At 32.1% G+C, this 15,669-nt stretch overlaps 1 protein-coding gene and 1 non-coding gene across 7 annotated transcripts in view; one reads left to right on the top strand and one right to left on the bottom strand.

Moving 5' to 3' along the window:
* The window catches only part of LOC148239015 (anosmin-1-like), a 31,417-nt gene that overhangs the window by 12,940 nt on the left and 2,808 nt on the right, over positions 1-15,669 (top strand). For all 6 annotated transcript variants that reach the window (XM_088199247.1, XM_088198998.1, XM_088199167.1 and 3 more), the window contains exon 3: positions 15,459-15,648. In XM_088199247.1, coding sequence (XP_088055373.1) covers positions 15,459-15,648 — 190 coding nt within the window. The remainder of the gene's footprint in view (positions 1-15,458; positions 15,649-15,669) is intronic.
* On the bottom strand, positions 6,633-6,703 carry TRNAG-GCC (transfer RNA glycine (anticodon GCC)). The gene has a single exon. It is a non-coding gene; the product is annotated as a tRNA-Gly (tRNA).

Below are 15,669 nucleotides of genomic sequence, written 5' to 3'. Positions count from 1 at the left end.
CATACTTTTACAATTAGTTAATCTATTTTTATTTAAGATTACCCTCATTGCCCTATTTTGTAATTTTTGCAACATTTGTTTGTCTAATTTATTTAACATATTTAATAGTGTTGCACAATAATTAAAATGGGGCAATATTATACTATTGTATATTCTTTTTTTTGTATTTATACTTAATATATTTCTTAATCTAGATAATAAACCTATTTTTTTACTAATTTTTTTTAATATGTAATTACAATGTTCTTTAAAATTTAATTTTGTATCAACAATTACTCCTAAATATTTTATACTATCCACTATTTCTATACTAGAGTTATTTATTACTATTTTGGTACTATTATCTAACACATTTTTATAATTAATAAACATACATTTAGTTTTATTCTCATTTAATTTAAGTACATTATTCTTTAACCATATTTCTAATATACTTAATTCATTATTTAAATTAGTTGGTATTAATTTATCTTGTTGTAATGCATTGAGGTTACGATTGAGGATTAAAAAAATGAAACATGACCAGACAAAGACGAAAGCTTGGAATCGGGTCCTTTGCGATGAAGTCTTTAATGAGGGCGGCTGGCCAAGGACGGAAGCTTGGTGAATTGCGACCCTGCTAAAATGGCTTTAATGGCGACATGACAGAGAAACACTTGCGTCCAGCCAATCAAAAGAGGAGTGCGATGTCTTTTCTGTTTTGGCCGACGACTCAATATCAATTTTATTGCTCACGACTGTTGCTGTCCCTGGCGTCAGGTTAAGGAGGGGGTTTCTCAAAAGCAGTCAGAAACGTGTGATAATAATTGATATTTTTTAATGTCATAGAATACTCTTATATCTTTATGAAAAGCTGCTTCGAACTGATTAAAAAAAAATGGAAAGCCGTTCAAAATTAAGTTCTAAAAAACATTATCATGTTTGAGGAACGGTTTATTGGAGACCATAGATAAAACAGAGCAGCCTTAACTTTAATGGATGTAATAAATGTTTTTAAAGAACATCGTGTGATAAGATTTATTACTTTATTTTTTATTAATTTAGGATCATTTACAAAAAATCTAACATAAGAATTTATGAATATTATATAAAGGCATTACAAGATAAAAAGTAAAAAAATGGTTTAATTGAAACAAACTCAAAGAGATAAATCTGATAAATTAAAAAATATACCATTTATAAATATCTTGAGGAAAAAATAAAAGTGTATTCAGATAAGAAAATAACACAAAATATAAGAAACCAAACAAAATCTGAAATCACTATAAATAGTTATATCTACTCTATACATACGTAATATAAAAATATTATAATAGCATAATATGATAAATACATATGCATAAGGTTTCATAGATAATTTTAAAAGTACTTTAAAGTTAATTTTCCAATTGAATGTAAGGTTTTGTATAAAAGTATATTATAAATAGTTATTTTTAACCATCTTTATAAAATAATCTATTATTATTGTTGGAATTTCGAACTTTATGGGATTTGTAATTGAATAATATTTTTTTTTGGCAAAAAAACCTTATAATATTCATTTAAAACTAAGAAGCTATATAGTAATTTAAAATTATGTTATGGTTATTAAAATTAACATTTTTTAATGCAAGGCTGGTTTATAAATATTAAGTATTTTTATTCAAAACATTCGTAAGTGGTATTTGCTATATGTATATATGCTTTTGTTCTGTCTTGTTTCTCTAGTTTACACAGTGTCGATTAGTACAGCATCTGGTCAATCAATCAAGCATATTAATTAACAGCTAAGAGCAACTTCATTAGCGGCATATCGATCGTCCGTGAGAAAGGAGAACCGCTCGCAAAGGATTAATGACTGGGCCGCGGTCGATGCCCGAATTTCGGCGATCAATCATCGCCGATGATTCTGGTGGCTCGGCTTGATGTTTCAATCTGCGCACAAGATTCCGGTAAAGCGATGATTATATAAAGATTTATGTGAAAGTGAGTCGCAGGGACCGCTCGAGCCATCTGCTTCATTAAACGGCACCGTAACCGCAAGCTGAGCAAACATGATATATCGTCGACAGGTCTCTTACCAATTCTTCAGTTCGTCCTCTTTCGTATCGGTTTTTATTTTGTATATGCCTTTTTTATTATTAGCTTATGCATACGCAATGCTTTTTTGCATACTACTGTGCGCTCAATATGTGGCTCTCGGTTTTGCCTCGGGCGGTCGGAGCTACTCGTGCTCACTTCATCAAACGCAGTTTTGATCGTTATACACACGCCATGGCACCAGATCGTACTACGCCAATAAATCTGAGTTCATATGCCAATATTAAAAAAAAGTGAATCGCTTTGCAGTGATGTCGAGAAGCACTTAAAACGGCAATTACATTAGGACTCCCGCAAAGAAATAAACTTTACACTTAGTATGTTTAAATATTTACAACTAAATGACTAGACCAACTGCAAGTTCCTAGATGAAAAAAATACTATCCGACAAATGGGTAAAAAGTGTGCTTATTGGGGAGTTGTTCTGTACTATTGAAAGTGGTTCTTGAAAAAACGAAGTTCTTGCAGAATCTCCGGGCTGTGTATATTTTTTAACAGTAGCTTTAAGAAGTGCTTTTCCGAGTACACTCATCGACTTGATTCAAGAAGCATACCCACTATACCTTGTAGGATTTTTTAGGAAATAAAAATGTATAATATTTATTTTTAAATATATTTTTTGTACTTTCTCTATTAAAAGAGAGTCGGTTACATTATTTGCCAATAATATTCAAATGTGATTATACAAAGCACGCAGCTCCCTCAAGATTCTGTGTTAATGCGCGTATCACAAGACAAATGCAAACACCTTAGAGCAGTGAGCCTCATGCCTGCACTACACTCCCTGGAATCTGGCCAAGGTTGGCCAAGGACGGAGAATATAGTGGGTTACTTCGGTTCTGCCCGCTCTCAAATCTCTCGGAAGTTGTCCGGATAATTCAGTCGACTTGGCCAGCTTCGAGCGCTTCCGAACATTGTCGGCAAATTTTCCGAGTCAAAGGGACCGAAGTCAGAGCTGCTCTTTCAAGCGCGAGCGGTGAGATACTTCCCCTTTCGCTCTCTTGCGTGTTAAGTGACGACAGTGAGAGAGATAATGATATGTTTTTTTTTGCAAACTGAGATATAACGAGTAACTCGGTTCAATTTCAGTATGCGCGTAGGCGTCCTATGGTCAACACGCATGTCGAGCGCTGCATCGTAGTCACGTGGTCAAGTTATAATATCACGTGCTTATCGGGGACTTCAACAGACTCTTACTGACATCTTTGAATATTTTAGGTTACCAAAAGGGATTAATTATATTTTTGATAGTACATTCTTCTAACAGATATCGTTATTATTTTTTTTTTCATATAAAATTAAATAATTAAAAAATAATTAGTGGTACTGGATTTTGTTAAAAAAAATCGTTTCGAATATCCTTATGTATTTTCCTTGATCGGTTTATATAAATGTCACACCATAACGAATTCTTATTTAGAATCGATGGCGACAAATTCTAGGATAGTCACAGATGTGGTGTTTGTATTCTGAAGTATTATATCATTTTTATGCCTTATGCCATTTTGCAAAAGCCGACAAGGATTTTGCGTAAATTGAATATTTACGACCGAAAAGTTTTCACTGATATTGTATTGGTGAGTGCCCACACAAATTTAATAAAATGACAGTTTAAAAATTGCGATTATTTGGTACATTTTTCGATCGCGGGAAAATATGCCAGCTGTACGTGACAGAAGCCGCCGTCCAGACGGCATATGAAATTTGTGGCAGTGTGGTCGCTTACTCGAAATCGTAGGTCTCGGCCGACTTCAGCTGTAACTTCGGTTCGAACAACTTCCAGAGAGTGTAGTGCAGGCATCACAGCTTCCACTTTTTATCCAAAACACACGGACGCTATAATAACACAATCATACAATAGTAGTTGACAACCAGTTACTGTGATATTACATATATTTTGTGCGAAATGGGCCGAAATATTTATTCTATTATCGTAGAAAATATAATAGTCATATGAGATATTATTAAATAGTCCAGTCAAATAAGGGTTTAACCTCGGAATGAAAGATAACAAGCTGAAATTTTGCACAGACCTTTGTTTTGGCGTTCTAAATATATGGTGAAAAGTCTCAAAAGATATCGTGTCTGCTAATCAAGATATTAAAGGTCAAAGGTCATAAAAATCGTTTTTTTGCAAATATCTCGCCTCTTTTGCGTCGCATGTCATTAAATGTTTAACAAAACTTATAGAAAATAAAATTTTCTACAAGTTTGTTGTAATTTATTCCTTCGTATGGTTAATGGTTTTCGAGATATAGCGCGGGGAGTGGGAAGCGCGCATCCGTTTATAGGATAACGCTATGAAAACTACGGAGCCAGAGTTACCTGTACATTCTTCCACAGTTTCGTAGAAAACATCGCAAATTGTTATCTGCTGAATGAACCCATCTAAAGCATTATAACTTTCAATCTCCATATCTTCAAAAATCATCATCGATAATGAAAAAATTAATACGTATGGCCTCTGATACTTCTTGCAAAAGCGGGACCATCCAACATTTTGTCGACAGAATTCGATGCATAAATTGTACTAAGAGCTTCCTTGATTCCGCTTCCATTCATTATATACCCTATGCATCCCATAAAAGACATAAGCATATGAAAGCCTCCTAGTTTCACAACTACTCTGGACAAGTCTGAGCTAGCATCTGAAGCTGCTACGATTTCACGTGCTTTTATGTACAACGGCTGATCAAAAGTTATTAAGCATGTTATTTGTTCATGTTTCTTGGCAGTGCTTATAGCACACTGTAATGTGGTGTAAATTGTGTCCATATTACTCGCAGGATGATGAATAAAAGTAAGAAACAGAATCCTAGAAGTTACAAAGCTCTCATTGTTTTTTGTAAGTTGTTCAATAAATCCATTCCACCCTGGCAACGGTGAGATATTTTTCCACTTTCCGTACATCCACAGCAAATCAACTACATTAAATATTTGTTCGGTTAGTTCTTCTACATCATTAAATTTTTGAACTTGAATCTCTTGCTCAATCCGGGTACGACATGATTTTCATACACTAGAAGGGGTATATGCGATAGTGCTGCTAACTCCTTTGCACTTGGTTTTGTTGTAAATTTCTTTATGCGGTCATCAGATATAACTTCAGATTTTGGAGTTATTATTTTTATCATTCCCATTATATGGACAGTATTATAGCCATCAAGAGTATAAATATTTTTCTGCATTATCTGCTGCATACTGTACTAAGGCACTTGACTATGATGGTTGATTACGAGGCTGTGGGTGATAAACAGCTAAAATTTAACATTTTACAGTATCACTATATGAAGCGAAAAAACCTAAACTTGACAAAACATCCAAAAGTCTTTTTGGATGTTTGGCCTATCTGTATTTTTTCTATGAAGAAATACAGATAGGCCAATTAATAACTGCGAAGAAAAGGACCGTTTTCGTATGGAAGTCATTATAGCATGACTTATAGCTGTGTATTTCGTTTTAAAATGCCCCGTCTTTCCTTTTCTGTTCTTTATAATAACTTCTTGCAGAAAATGTAATAAAGTTTTCGGAATTTCTTCATTAATATTTTACTCGGGGGCGGATAAGACTTGGTCTCAACAACAGAAGATCGAATATCTTCTCTAATAATCGCCGCAGCAGCTTCCATTACGCGCAAGTGCTCTTCTTCCGAAGTGCCTTTTTTATTTTCATACCAAGCTATGGATAAAACTTAAGCTTGAGCATCGCGAAAAGAAAAAATAGGAAATGATCCAATCTTCGTTATAACTATAATATCAGTTAAATATTTTTCTCTTAATTTGGAAATGATCTTCTTATCATCTGGTACATACTCCGTAAGGACATCTCTCAACTCTTTCAATTTTTTCGCACAAATTTCTTGTCGAGCAATATTTCATTTTTAATTCCTAATAATACAATGAAGAAAGTAATAAAATTATGGTTCAAACGACTTGCCGAGACCACTTTTTTCACGATTGTTTACTTTTTCAAAGCTTATACCAAGTTAAGCAGGTAGAAATACTCGCTGGATTCTATAAACGGATGTACGCCTCCCACTCTTCGCGCTATATCTCAAAAACGGTTAATGATACAAAACAAATATTAGAACTAAACTTGTAGATAATTTTATGCTTTACAAGTTTTGTGAAGCATCTAATGACGTGCAACGCATAAAACGCGAGATATTTGCAAAAAAACAAATTTTGTGACCTTTGACCTTTGATATCTTGATTAGCAGACACGATATTTTATGAGACTTTTCACCCTGTTCTTAGAACATCAAAACAAAGGTCTGTGCAAAATTTCAGCTTGGTATCTTTCATTCCGAGGTTTAGCCTTTATTTCGCCTTATTTGACTGGACTATAAAGTAATAAATACGGATTAAAAAACAGTTTCTTTGGTCACCTTTGTCTGTATTTTTATTATTTCATCAAGTATGATTCTTCTTATTGGTCCAATTCAGTAATTTAATTGCCTCAACTAATACTTTGTATCTACGATTGTATTTATCTAAATAATTTGTAAAATGACAAAAAATAAAACGTATTTTTTAAATAAATATAAAAAGATTTGCATCGGCCGGGAATCGAACCCGGGCCGCCCGCGTGGCAGGCGAGCATTCTACCACTGAACCACCGATGCTACATATGTTTGTGATCTATATATTTATCCACACTCCAATGTAGTGAATTCTATTTATTTTTACACAGATCATTGTAACACTAATAATCGATCTACTGATTAACTCTCAGTTACTAGTTTGTAGAAATAATAAAAAATTAGTTAGTTATAGCTTTTGTCGCATGTTCTTCATAATGATTTATTGCCTATTGTTACTGGCTTGTTTCAATATCAGCTGATTTCTCACAGCAGTTGTAGAAGACGCATAGATTTATCTAAAGATATCCGAACATTCGATCTCTTGTGCGGATTCTGTCTAAATTTGTTTGAACTTTTCAAATCAGCCGAATTAAAAAAAAAATGATACAGATTTATTTTAGTTCGCAATTTAGATAGCTATGATTTGTGTGCCGATTTTATATTATTATGTTAGATCTATTCAATTTATGACCTCTACTTAGTAGATATTTCAATGCGTTACTTTTGACTGTGGCAATCTAGGGTCAATAGTGTAATCAATGGATATCCGTAAAAATATATTTATTTTGTTATTTTATTGTACTTGTTCCTAGCAAAAACTTTTATATGTGAGAGAAAAATTATATTATAAAAATATAACTTTTTTAATTAAATTTATTTTTGGGAAACTATGTATTATAGATACATATGTATGTATGTACATCGGTTAACTTTCAAAGCTAGTTACAGCGTGAAGAAGGATAACATTCTCGTCGTACACTGCATTCTCATCGTACACGTCATTGGCATAACTTGTGAGCTTGGCAATGGGAAAACCTATTTGTAATAATTCAAAGTAAATTTGACTTGAACTTTACTTTTTACTGAACTGGTGTCGATCGTTTACTCAGCGGTATTAATATATACTCGTATTTACCGAGATGTAAATTGCGATCACATTAGTAGTAGTGCTTATTTGGTTTATCGTACGTATTCCCAGTATTAAATCTATACATAAGCATTACACTTTCAGTTGAATAATAAATTGAATATTCAACTACTTATCTATACATAAATGTCTAAGTAACCATTTTATTACTAAAGATTTATTGTAAGATAAAATATATAACGACGAGAATGCCGTGATACATTTATTTATAACTGGAATGAAGTTTTAATTTTGAACGTATTTTAGTTATTTGATGTAAAATGTGCTATTATTTAAATGTAAATCATTTTATTTATATGTATAGTATTTAATTAAGTATTAAGAAATGATAACATCAGATGAATATCATTGAAAAAATATTTATTTGGTCAATCTTATGATGATTTCATTTATCTCGTTAGTTATTTTACAGTAGGGTCTTATTATTTTTGACAAAAACATAAGTATTTAAAACAACTTATTTTTTTTTATTTATGTTAGACTGTAATGAGTCAAAAATATAGATGGTATACTGCTATTTTTATAGAAATAAAGTATTTAGAAATATCTTTAAAAAAACATATATTTGGAAAAATCATTAAAGTTTTTAAAAAAAGTAATGAAAGTTTTTAAATCAGCGTATATTTGCGGCAAAAATAATGTAGCGCATTAAAATAGTAGTATTCATTTTTAATATAATGAAACTGTTTCTTGTTAATTTAAAAAAAAAAGTGTTTATGTTATAAATTTGCATTATTGTTATAACGTTGAAATTATTTAAATTAGTCAAAAATAAGTTTGTCTGTAAACAAATATTTTCACGGGCTTTTAAAAATATTATTATTATTATTTTAAATAATAGCTGTATCGTCAGCATACAATAGATAGTTAAACGCGTATTTTAAAATTTTGGAATATCTTTTGTGTACAAGATAAAGAGAAACGGCTCAAGCAAAATCTTTTGAGGAATTCCAGCTGAAATTTTACGCGGTATCGAGTGTTCATTGTCTTATTAATTATTCTATTTATATGTATATTTATTTATAAATTATAATACATATTGTATTAATTGTTCTGCCAGGCATAATTTAAGTACGTTCATATATCTTATGTATTAATGTAATAATACAATGAAGCTTGCACATCAATACTCTGGACACCACTGGGTTAGAAAGTCGAGCTTTAATCGAAAGCTCCGCGGCAAAAGAGCTTTCGTTTATTCTTTCCGCCGCGACTGAAGTATCGATACAAAATCGAGATAATTGCAACGGTTTCCGTGAAACGATTATAGCGCCTCGTTTGAGCCAAGATGCCGTTTGGCGCAAAAAGCTGAAAGTGGCTACCTTTCATGCCGTACCCTCAGCACCGCGTAGGTACTACACTTAATTGATGCCGTGAAAGTATTCGATTGCTGCTTAATTTCGCAGCAGGGGCCCACTTCTTATCCGAGTCGGGTAAGTGCAGTGATACCAGGAGGCGAATTAAAAACGGGTTTTCCGTTTCTTCTGAAAAAAATATTTGGCTTAATTAATATACCACGTTTCAAAGGGTAACAACCGGGTAGTATATGAGGCAATAGCGTGTCAATAAATGATAATGTGTCAGTTTATACATAAATATATTATTTACCATATTTATACACTTAAAATTACATTTATTATGATTGAAAAACAAAACCATATCATAACCTTTTTTTGGTATTAAAAAAATGTTAAATTCACTGGAATAGTTAAAAAAAGTACTGTATTAAAATAAGAGGCTTATGAAACTTTAGACCAGTGAAGATCGTATGACCCGCCGCTTCTCTCTTCGCATTCAATGGTCCAGCTTGACGTCCGTATCTAGAATTCGTTTCGGAGACACTTAGACATAGAAAACATTTTTTAATTATTGCATACCAAAAATAAACACCCCCGACACAAAGGACCGGAAAATATATTAATTGTACTATTATGACACAGCTGCTCTATAAAAATTTATTAACACAAATAAATACTTTATTTTAGGATTTTGCTTCTGTTGTAAAAATGCTTACCTTTACCGAAATAAAATAAATATAATTTTAATAATTTATTTCAGTTTTGATATTATTAGGACATTTGAAATCCATAATTGAAACTTAATATTGACAAACCTGCGATTGCATGTTAGAAAAAGTTATTGTTCTACATAAACTAGCTGGTACAGATTTACGCCATTGCAACGCATTGGGCTTACGCCTGTCAGGTTACAACGAAGGATTAAAGGCAGTAAATTGAAACATTAACTGAAATCTAAAACAATATTTTAAGTTTAAGATATTTTAAATTGTCAATTAATAAGCAGCAAAGATTTTGTAATATTTTCATTCTTTGTTGATGTGGTCGAAACTACCAGATGATCGCGAGAAAAGTGTTTTTAGTGCAATTTGTCACACAAGTGCATTTTTGTTATGTTGACGTACGTGATTCGGACGAATTAGGTAAATAAATTTACAAGCGGACTATAAAAAGCTTGGATGCTTATATGGACAACTGTATGCAATATGATTTATTATTACAGTGTTGCCACATCTCCAGCTGTTCAAATTACAGTGGTTACGCTAACGCGTTCTTATAAGAAAAGCAGCAAAAAAAACACATTTAATTCCACTCAAATATCGGCGTAATTTTCCTAAGCATCAAGAGAAGGGAGAGCAAAATAACCTTCTACGTCTCTAATAGTGTATTTAAGCGCGTATACCGAACACTTTTTGATTTGGGATATATTTCTGTCAAGAACTTCATCAAGATCTCCCACCAGATTCTCCCAATTAGATAAACACGATTTTATCCAAACTCGTACTAAGCGGAGCTACGGAGATTTAAAAGCAGCCGCTTCCCACTTTACGTCAATTCTGGTTCGGCTACAAGGCCCGAAATTTACAGTTTAATCCGATCTTCGCGGACAATTGGATTATACGAGTGCATCACTTATCTATAATTAATTACACAAATTGTTGCAAATTTAAAAATAGTTTTTAATGAAAATAAATTTGGCTTCTGCTTTTTTTACATACATTTTTAATCAGAATTATACTCATGTTTTTAGAATAAGATTTCTTAGAGAGTAATAAATTTAATTATTTATTTGTTAATTTTTTACTATGTAACATTCATTTTTTATTTTTTTAACAACATATACTCATTTGTTTTAAATTATTAATAAATAATCAAGTAGTTCATAACCGTATTCCTAATGTTGTGAGTATTTTTAAGAATTTCTAATAAATTAAAGAGAAAAAATATTTTTTAATACAAATTATTTATCGTGAAAATACAATGTTGAACTTTTTCAATTAAACAAAATATATGTTTTAAAAGGTAACCATATAAATTTATTTTTCAAGTTGAAACCTTAGTCTCTTGTAACAAGATTAAATCATAAAATTATTGATTGAATAATAAAAAGTAATCATTTTCTTAACTAAACAAGGTGCCAAATATTTATATTATATGAAATAGCTGCTTCTTAAAACATTTCCAAGGTTTTAAGAGATCTTGTAGTCACCTCAGGGTTTGTGGCTTTTAGTTGAGGCGCCAGGTCACATTTTATTTATTTTATTGCGTATTATGATTGCTTTGTTTGATGTTCTGCAAACCGTAAACTTTATAACACCAAAGGCCTCGTTTTACGATCAAAACAACGTAATGAAATGTCGACCGTTCCTTTTTATTTTAAACACCACACATTAAACAGAAAAGATGCAGACATGTCAATATATACAATCTGGATTTAAAATATGGATGTGCTTAAAAAGCAAGAATATCCAATGGAAAATAAATATGTACTACTTCTTTATGATTTTATGTTTATAGTTTTTATGGCAAATTCGTTGAAATCATAGTGTGAGAATGTTTTGATTCAGCAACATTATTTTAAATATAATTGTTGACTTTGATACAAGGAATTGATTAATTTTAGTTTTTATTTGATGCAAAATTTTCTCTAAACCATCCTGTACACGCATTTATATATATTATATTATCTCAGATTTAATGCATCATGTGAGAAATTGGTTCGGTGTGATGACTTCGTTAATACTAGGAGCGCCGACAGAAAGGCATATAATTATTTAGGGATTTAATTTAAAACTCAAATTCACGAGAAACGCTTAACGACTGGAGCAAATATGGCGTAAAGGTGTTTATTATAGTGATTCGAGCGTTTGATACAGGTTGCATGGGGAGTAAATTGACTGAACATCGTTAAGGAATATTTTACACGCCCAGACCGTTTTCGTTGTGTATAATATATCCCACCCCAAAAATAACACCCTATAATTCCGCTCTTTCGTCACGATCGGCCGGCGTTTGGAAAAGTACAGGACAATGGCACTTTGCGTCACTTTGTAATATACTATAATTGATCATGCCGGAATTATGAGTTGAAAAATGCCTTTCGGGACATTCTCGTGATCCTCAAAGTTTTCTAGATAATAATAAAGTTTCAGCAACTGTAGCGTTTGACGTAGCGTGCTGATAATGCAAGAATACATTCTCCTTTTTGAAATTACTTTTATGTTCCAATATTGTCTTTCTGAACGCTTTTTATGACCATGTTCCAGTGCTTTTATCCTATCTTGGAAGATTTCTTAGCCCCTCAGAAGTTTCATTCACCTTTAAGTTTAGCTTATCATAAGCTAATTCAGTTAGCTAAATTAAGCATTCTACTTCGATTTAGAAACTGATATTTTTGCTATTGAAAATACACTTCTATTGAAACACTATCAATATGTAAAATGTATTTTCTTTAATGAATCATTTAAGTGTATGACCAATGTTTGTTTGTGCATGTATTGGTGGTTCTAGATTTTACCACTGCTGACAAAATAGCTATTAAATCATCGTTATCTTTCTTAAAACGATTAAAATAGTATTGAGAAAGTTACTTATACATTCGATTACATTTGTGATTAACAGTTAACGAACACAGCTTCTATTTTATTTTATTGATAACTTTCTCATATATAAATTTCAATTAAGAAATAAAATCTATGTTCATTCGATACGCCTAGAACTTTTTTGTGTCATGGCATTTATTCTAAGCTCGTACGACTACGATTAAATTAAACAGCTAATTATTTTTACAGCTGATCATTATGATGATGATCGACAATTAATCGTTAAAATAAATAAAACAGTACAATATGTATATTATGTACTAGATTTATTTAAAGTACTATCTGTATAGTATGCTTGTTTTGGATGTATGGATCGTTTTAGAATCTACTTTACTAAAAATATCCAATGATACACTACGAGAGCAAATTATCGTATAGCTTTTCAAAGGACTCCGTTTATGGTCGAGGGCGTTTCACCACTAGCCCGAAGGTGTAATAAAAGGAAGGTGAATCGCCCTAAAATGGTTAACCGAAAGTTCAAAAACCTTGGAAATTGGCAATGGCCCTTGCATGTCCGGTCGGCATAACTAGCTTATTAATTAAGTTTCTCTTTCTGAGAACTCGGCCATACTCGGCTAGCAATTTGTGGGGGGTCGAAATATTGCACTCGAGTTGAAAAAAAACGATTTAGAACCTTGCCCATTTGACACGCTACTCTGTCAGTGATAACTTTTTGCTTTTTGTTATACGAAATTTATTGACCAATTCGCCAATTGGGAAAAAAGTTATATCCATAGAGTTATCCGACATGCCTTTTTAACGTTTGAAGTTTTAGATTTTTTTTACAAAAATATTAAAAGAGCAAATAAATAAAATCATTACATACACGATTTAAGCTTTGTTAAAAATACGTAGTAAATATCATTTTTATATGCCTCTCCAATTATTGGATGACCTAATTTCTTAATTATACTAAAAATGTTATCAAGATTTTAGGTGTTCAAAATTGCTTTTAAAAATATCAGTGAAGTTTTAAAGAATATCTTTAATTAATTATAAACAATATTTATACATGGAAAAATTCTAAGCTTGTTCCTACCAAATATTAAGCATTACATATAATAAGGGTATTCAACTTAAGACAATTCAAGGGCCGCTTTCAGAACAGGTATTAGTTCTAAAAGTGACATTGGACGAAAAATTGGTGAATATTGCTCATTCATTATATTATCCATAAAGGCCATGCAAATAAATATTTAGTCTAAATATAAGGATCTAAAATAATATTAATGGGCCATGTGTCTGGACAGTCATGTTTCATAAAACGGTGTTCATAATAAAGATAAAAATTGCACTTAAGAAATCAACTCTCCATATTCACATGTATTTTTTTCTGCATATTATATTATAAGGGTTCCAAGCACTTGCAAAATTTATTATAATTTAGAGGTCATGCCAAAGACCATTTTGAACAAATGAAAACACGTTTTAAAAGAAAGGCCACAGATTTTTTTTACAATAATGGAATATCGGAGTCACAGCAGCAGAGATGAGATGAGACAAACCAAGAGACATATGTGAATCGTCTAGAGATCATCGCAAGTACATATCAAAACAATCCCAACCGCTCTAGCAAAATCACACCTGGCAACAATACAACTCGACACGCCAGCAAAGACTCTGACTTCCAAAACCCTTTAACAAGACAACACCTTAATGGACTGTCATTTGTGACCAAGATTTGTTCCTTGACAGGCTGCCCCCCCCCCCCCATCGTAGATAAGCCGACGCCAATATTTTGACTTTAGCTGGTTGTGTTCCATTTAGAAAATCCTCTGGAGAACTGTAAAACTGCAGTTTTTTGCGCTGATGCTTTTAAGAATCCTTAATATTTATGAACTGCTTGAATATTATTACATATAGACCAGCAAGCTATAATTAAATTATGTATATGTATGTATATATATAAATGACAGTGCATAGGTTTGACTTGAGGGAGAGTTGTGGGTTAAATTTCGAAGCTTTTTAGCTTAAACACACTACTACTTGCAATAAAAAACCCATACAAGTATACAATTAAATGCTGATACTCGGTAATTGCTGTTAACAGAAAGTCACTGTAAGTCAAACAGTAATAAACACAATATTGATTATTAAAATAAATTAAGTCAAGTTTAATAAATGAAATATTTATTATTCCACTTGCAAGTATTATGCATAGGGCTGTTGAGAGAAGGGGCATATAGTATGTCTCTAGTCTGGGCCTGAGCTTGAGGTTCATTTAATATCTATTTGTAATTATAATTGAATTTGATTAGATATGAATTGAATTTATTTCAATTCATATCTGTGAACGTGAACGGTTCTTATTAATCCACATCCTTCTTTGCCAATGCACGTTCACATTATTTGGAATCTCACTATCGGTGATTCGACATCAAGGTTTTAGTATCTTTTAAGGCCTCCGAGTTTTTCTGCCTGGGGATATAAATCCTTGAAGTGTTTGTGAAAGGGCGCTTCTACACAAATTAAACAAAAGTTGTTCCATTGGAAAGTAAAGATATTCCTTTGCTATTGTTTGTCCCTTATATAAAACAGACGTTTTTATCATGTTTGTGATAATTTTTGTGAAATGAAAAGTTTTTCTCTTTACTAGATATAGAAAGAAGTTTAATTGGCTGTTAAATTTATACGAAAGGGTAAAAAGGGGCATGATGGAATAGTAAAGTTAACCACTTGTCGATTTTTTAGGAGCACAGGTTGGGCCCAAAAATTTCTCTTGGTGACCCAGAATTGTTTAGCTTTACAATATATATTATTTAGCTTTACTGTTGTAAAGCTAAATACTCACTGTATACTCACTTTATTTAAGTAGACTTATTTGTAATTGATACTTGTGAAAGGGTTGTTTTACCCTACTTTTATACCCCATATACTTAAATGACATATTCGCTATATCATGTAAAAAAACATTATTTACTTAGTGAAGAGATCAATATTGTAATTTGACGTTAATTTTTTAATTTCAGTGTGTAAAACGTTGCCAGCAACACGAAAAGAAACCAGGAGATTGCCAAGCAGCAGAAGAATTGAACGTTTGGGATGCAGCTTGCGTGCAAGCCTGTAGGACTGATGCAAACTGTCCAGGATTACTCAAGTGCTGTCAGCATGACTGCGGAGCTACATGCCAACATCCTCGAGGCTTGCATAAAATATCAGGTTCGATTTGAAAGTAGCGAT

Source organism: Plectrocnemia conspersa, unplaced genomic scaffold, assembly GCF_051122295.1.
Source record: "Plectrocnemia conspersa isolate PC_06_02 unplaced genomic scaffold, ASM5112229v1 ptg000001l, whole genome shotgun sequence".
NCBI classification, from domain to species: Eukaryota; Metazoa; Arthropoda; class Insecta; order Trichoptera; family Polycentropodidae; genus Plectrocnemia; species Plectrocnemia conspersa.
This window is presented reverse-complemented; position numbering and strand designations above follow the sequence as displayed.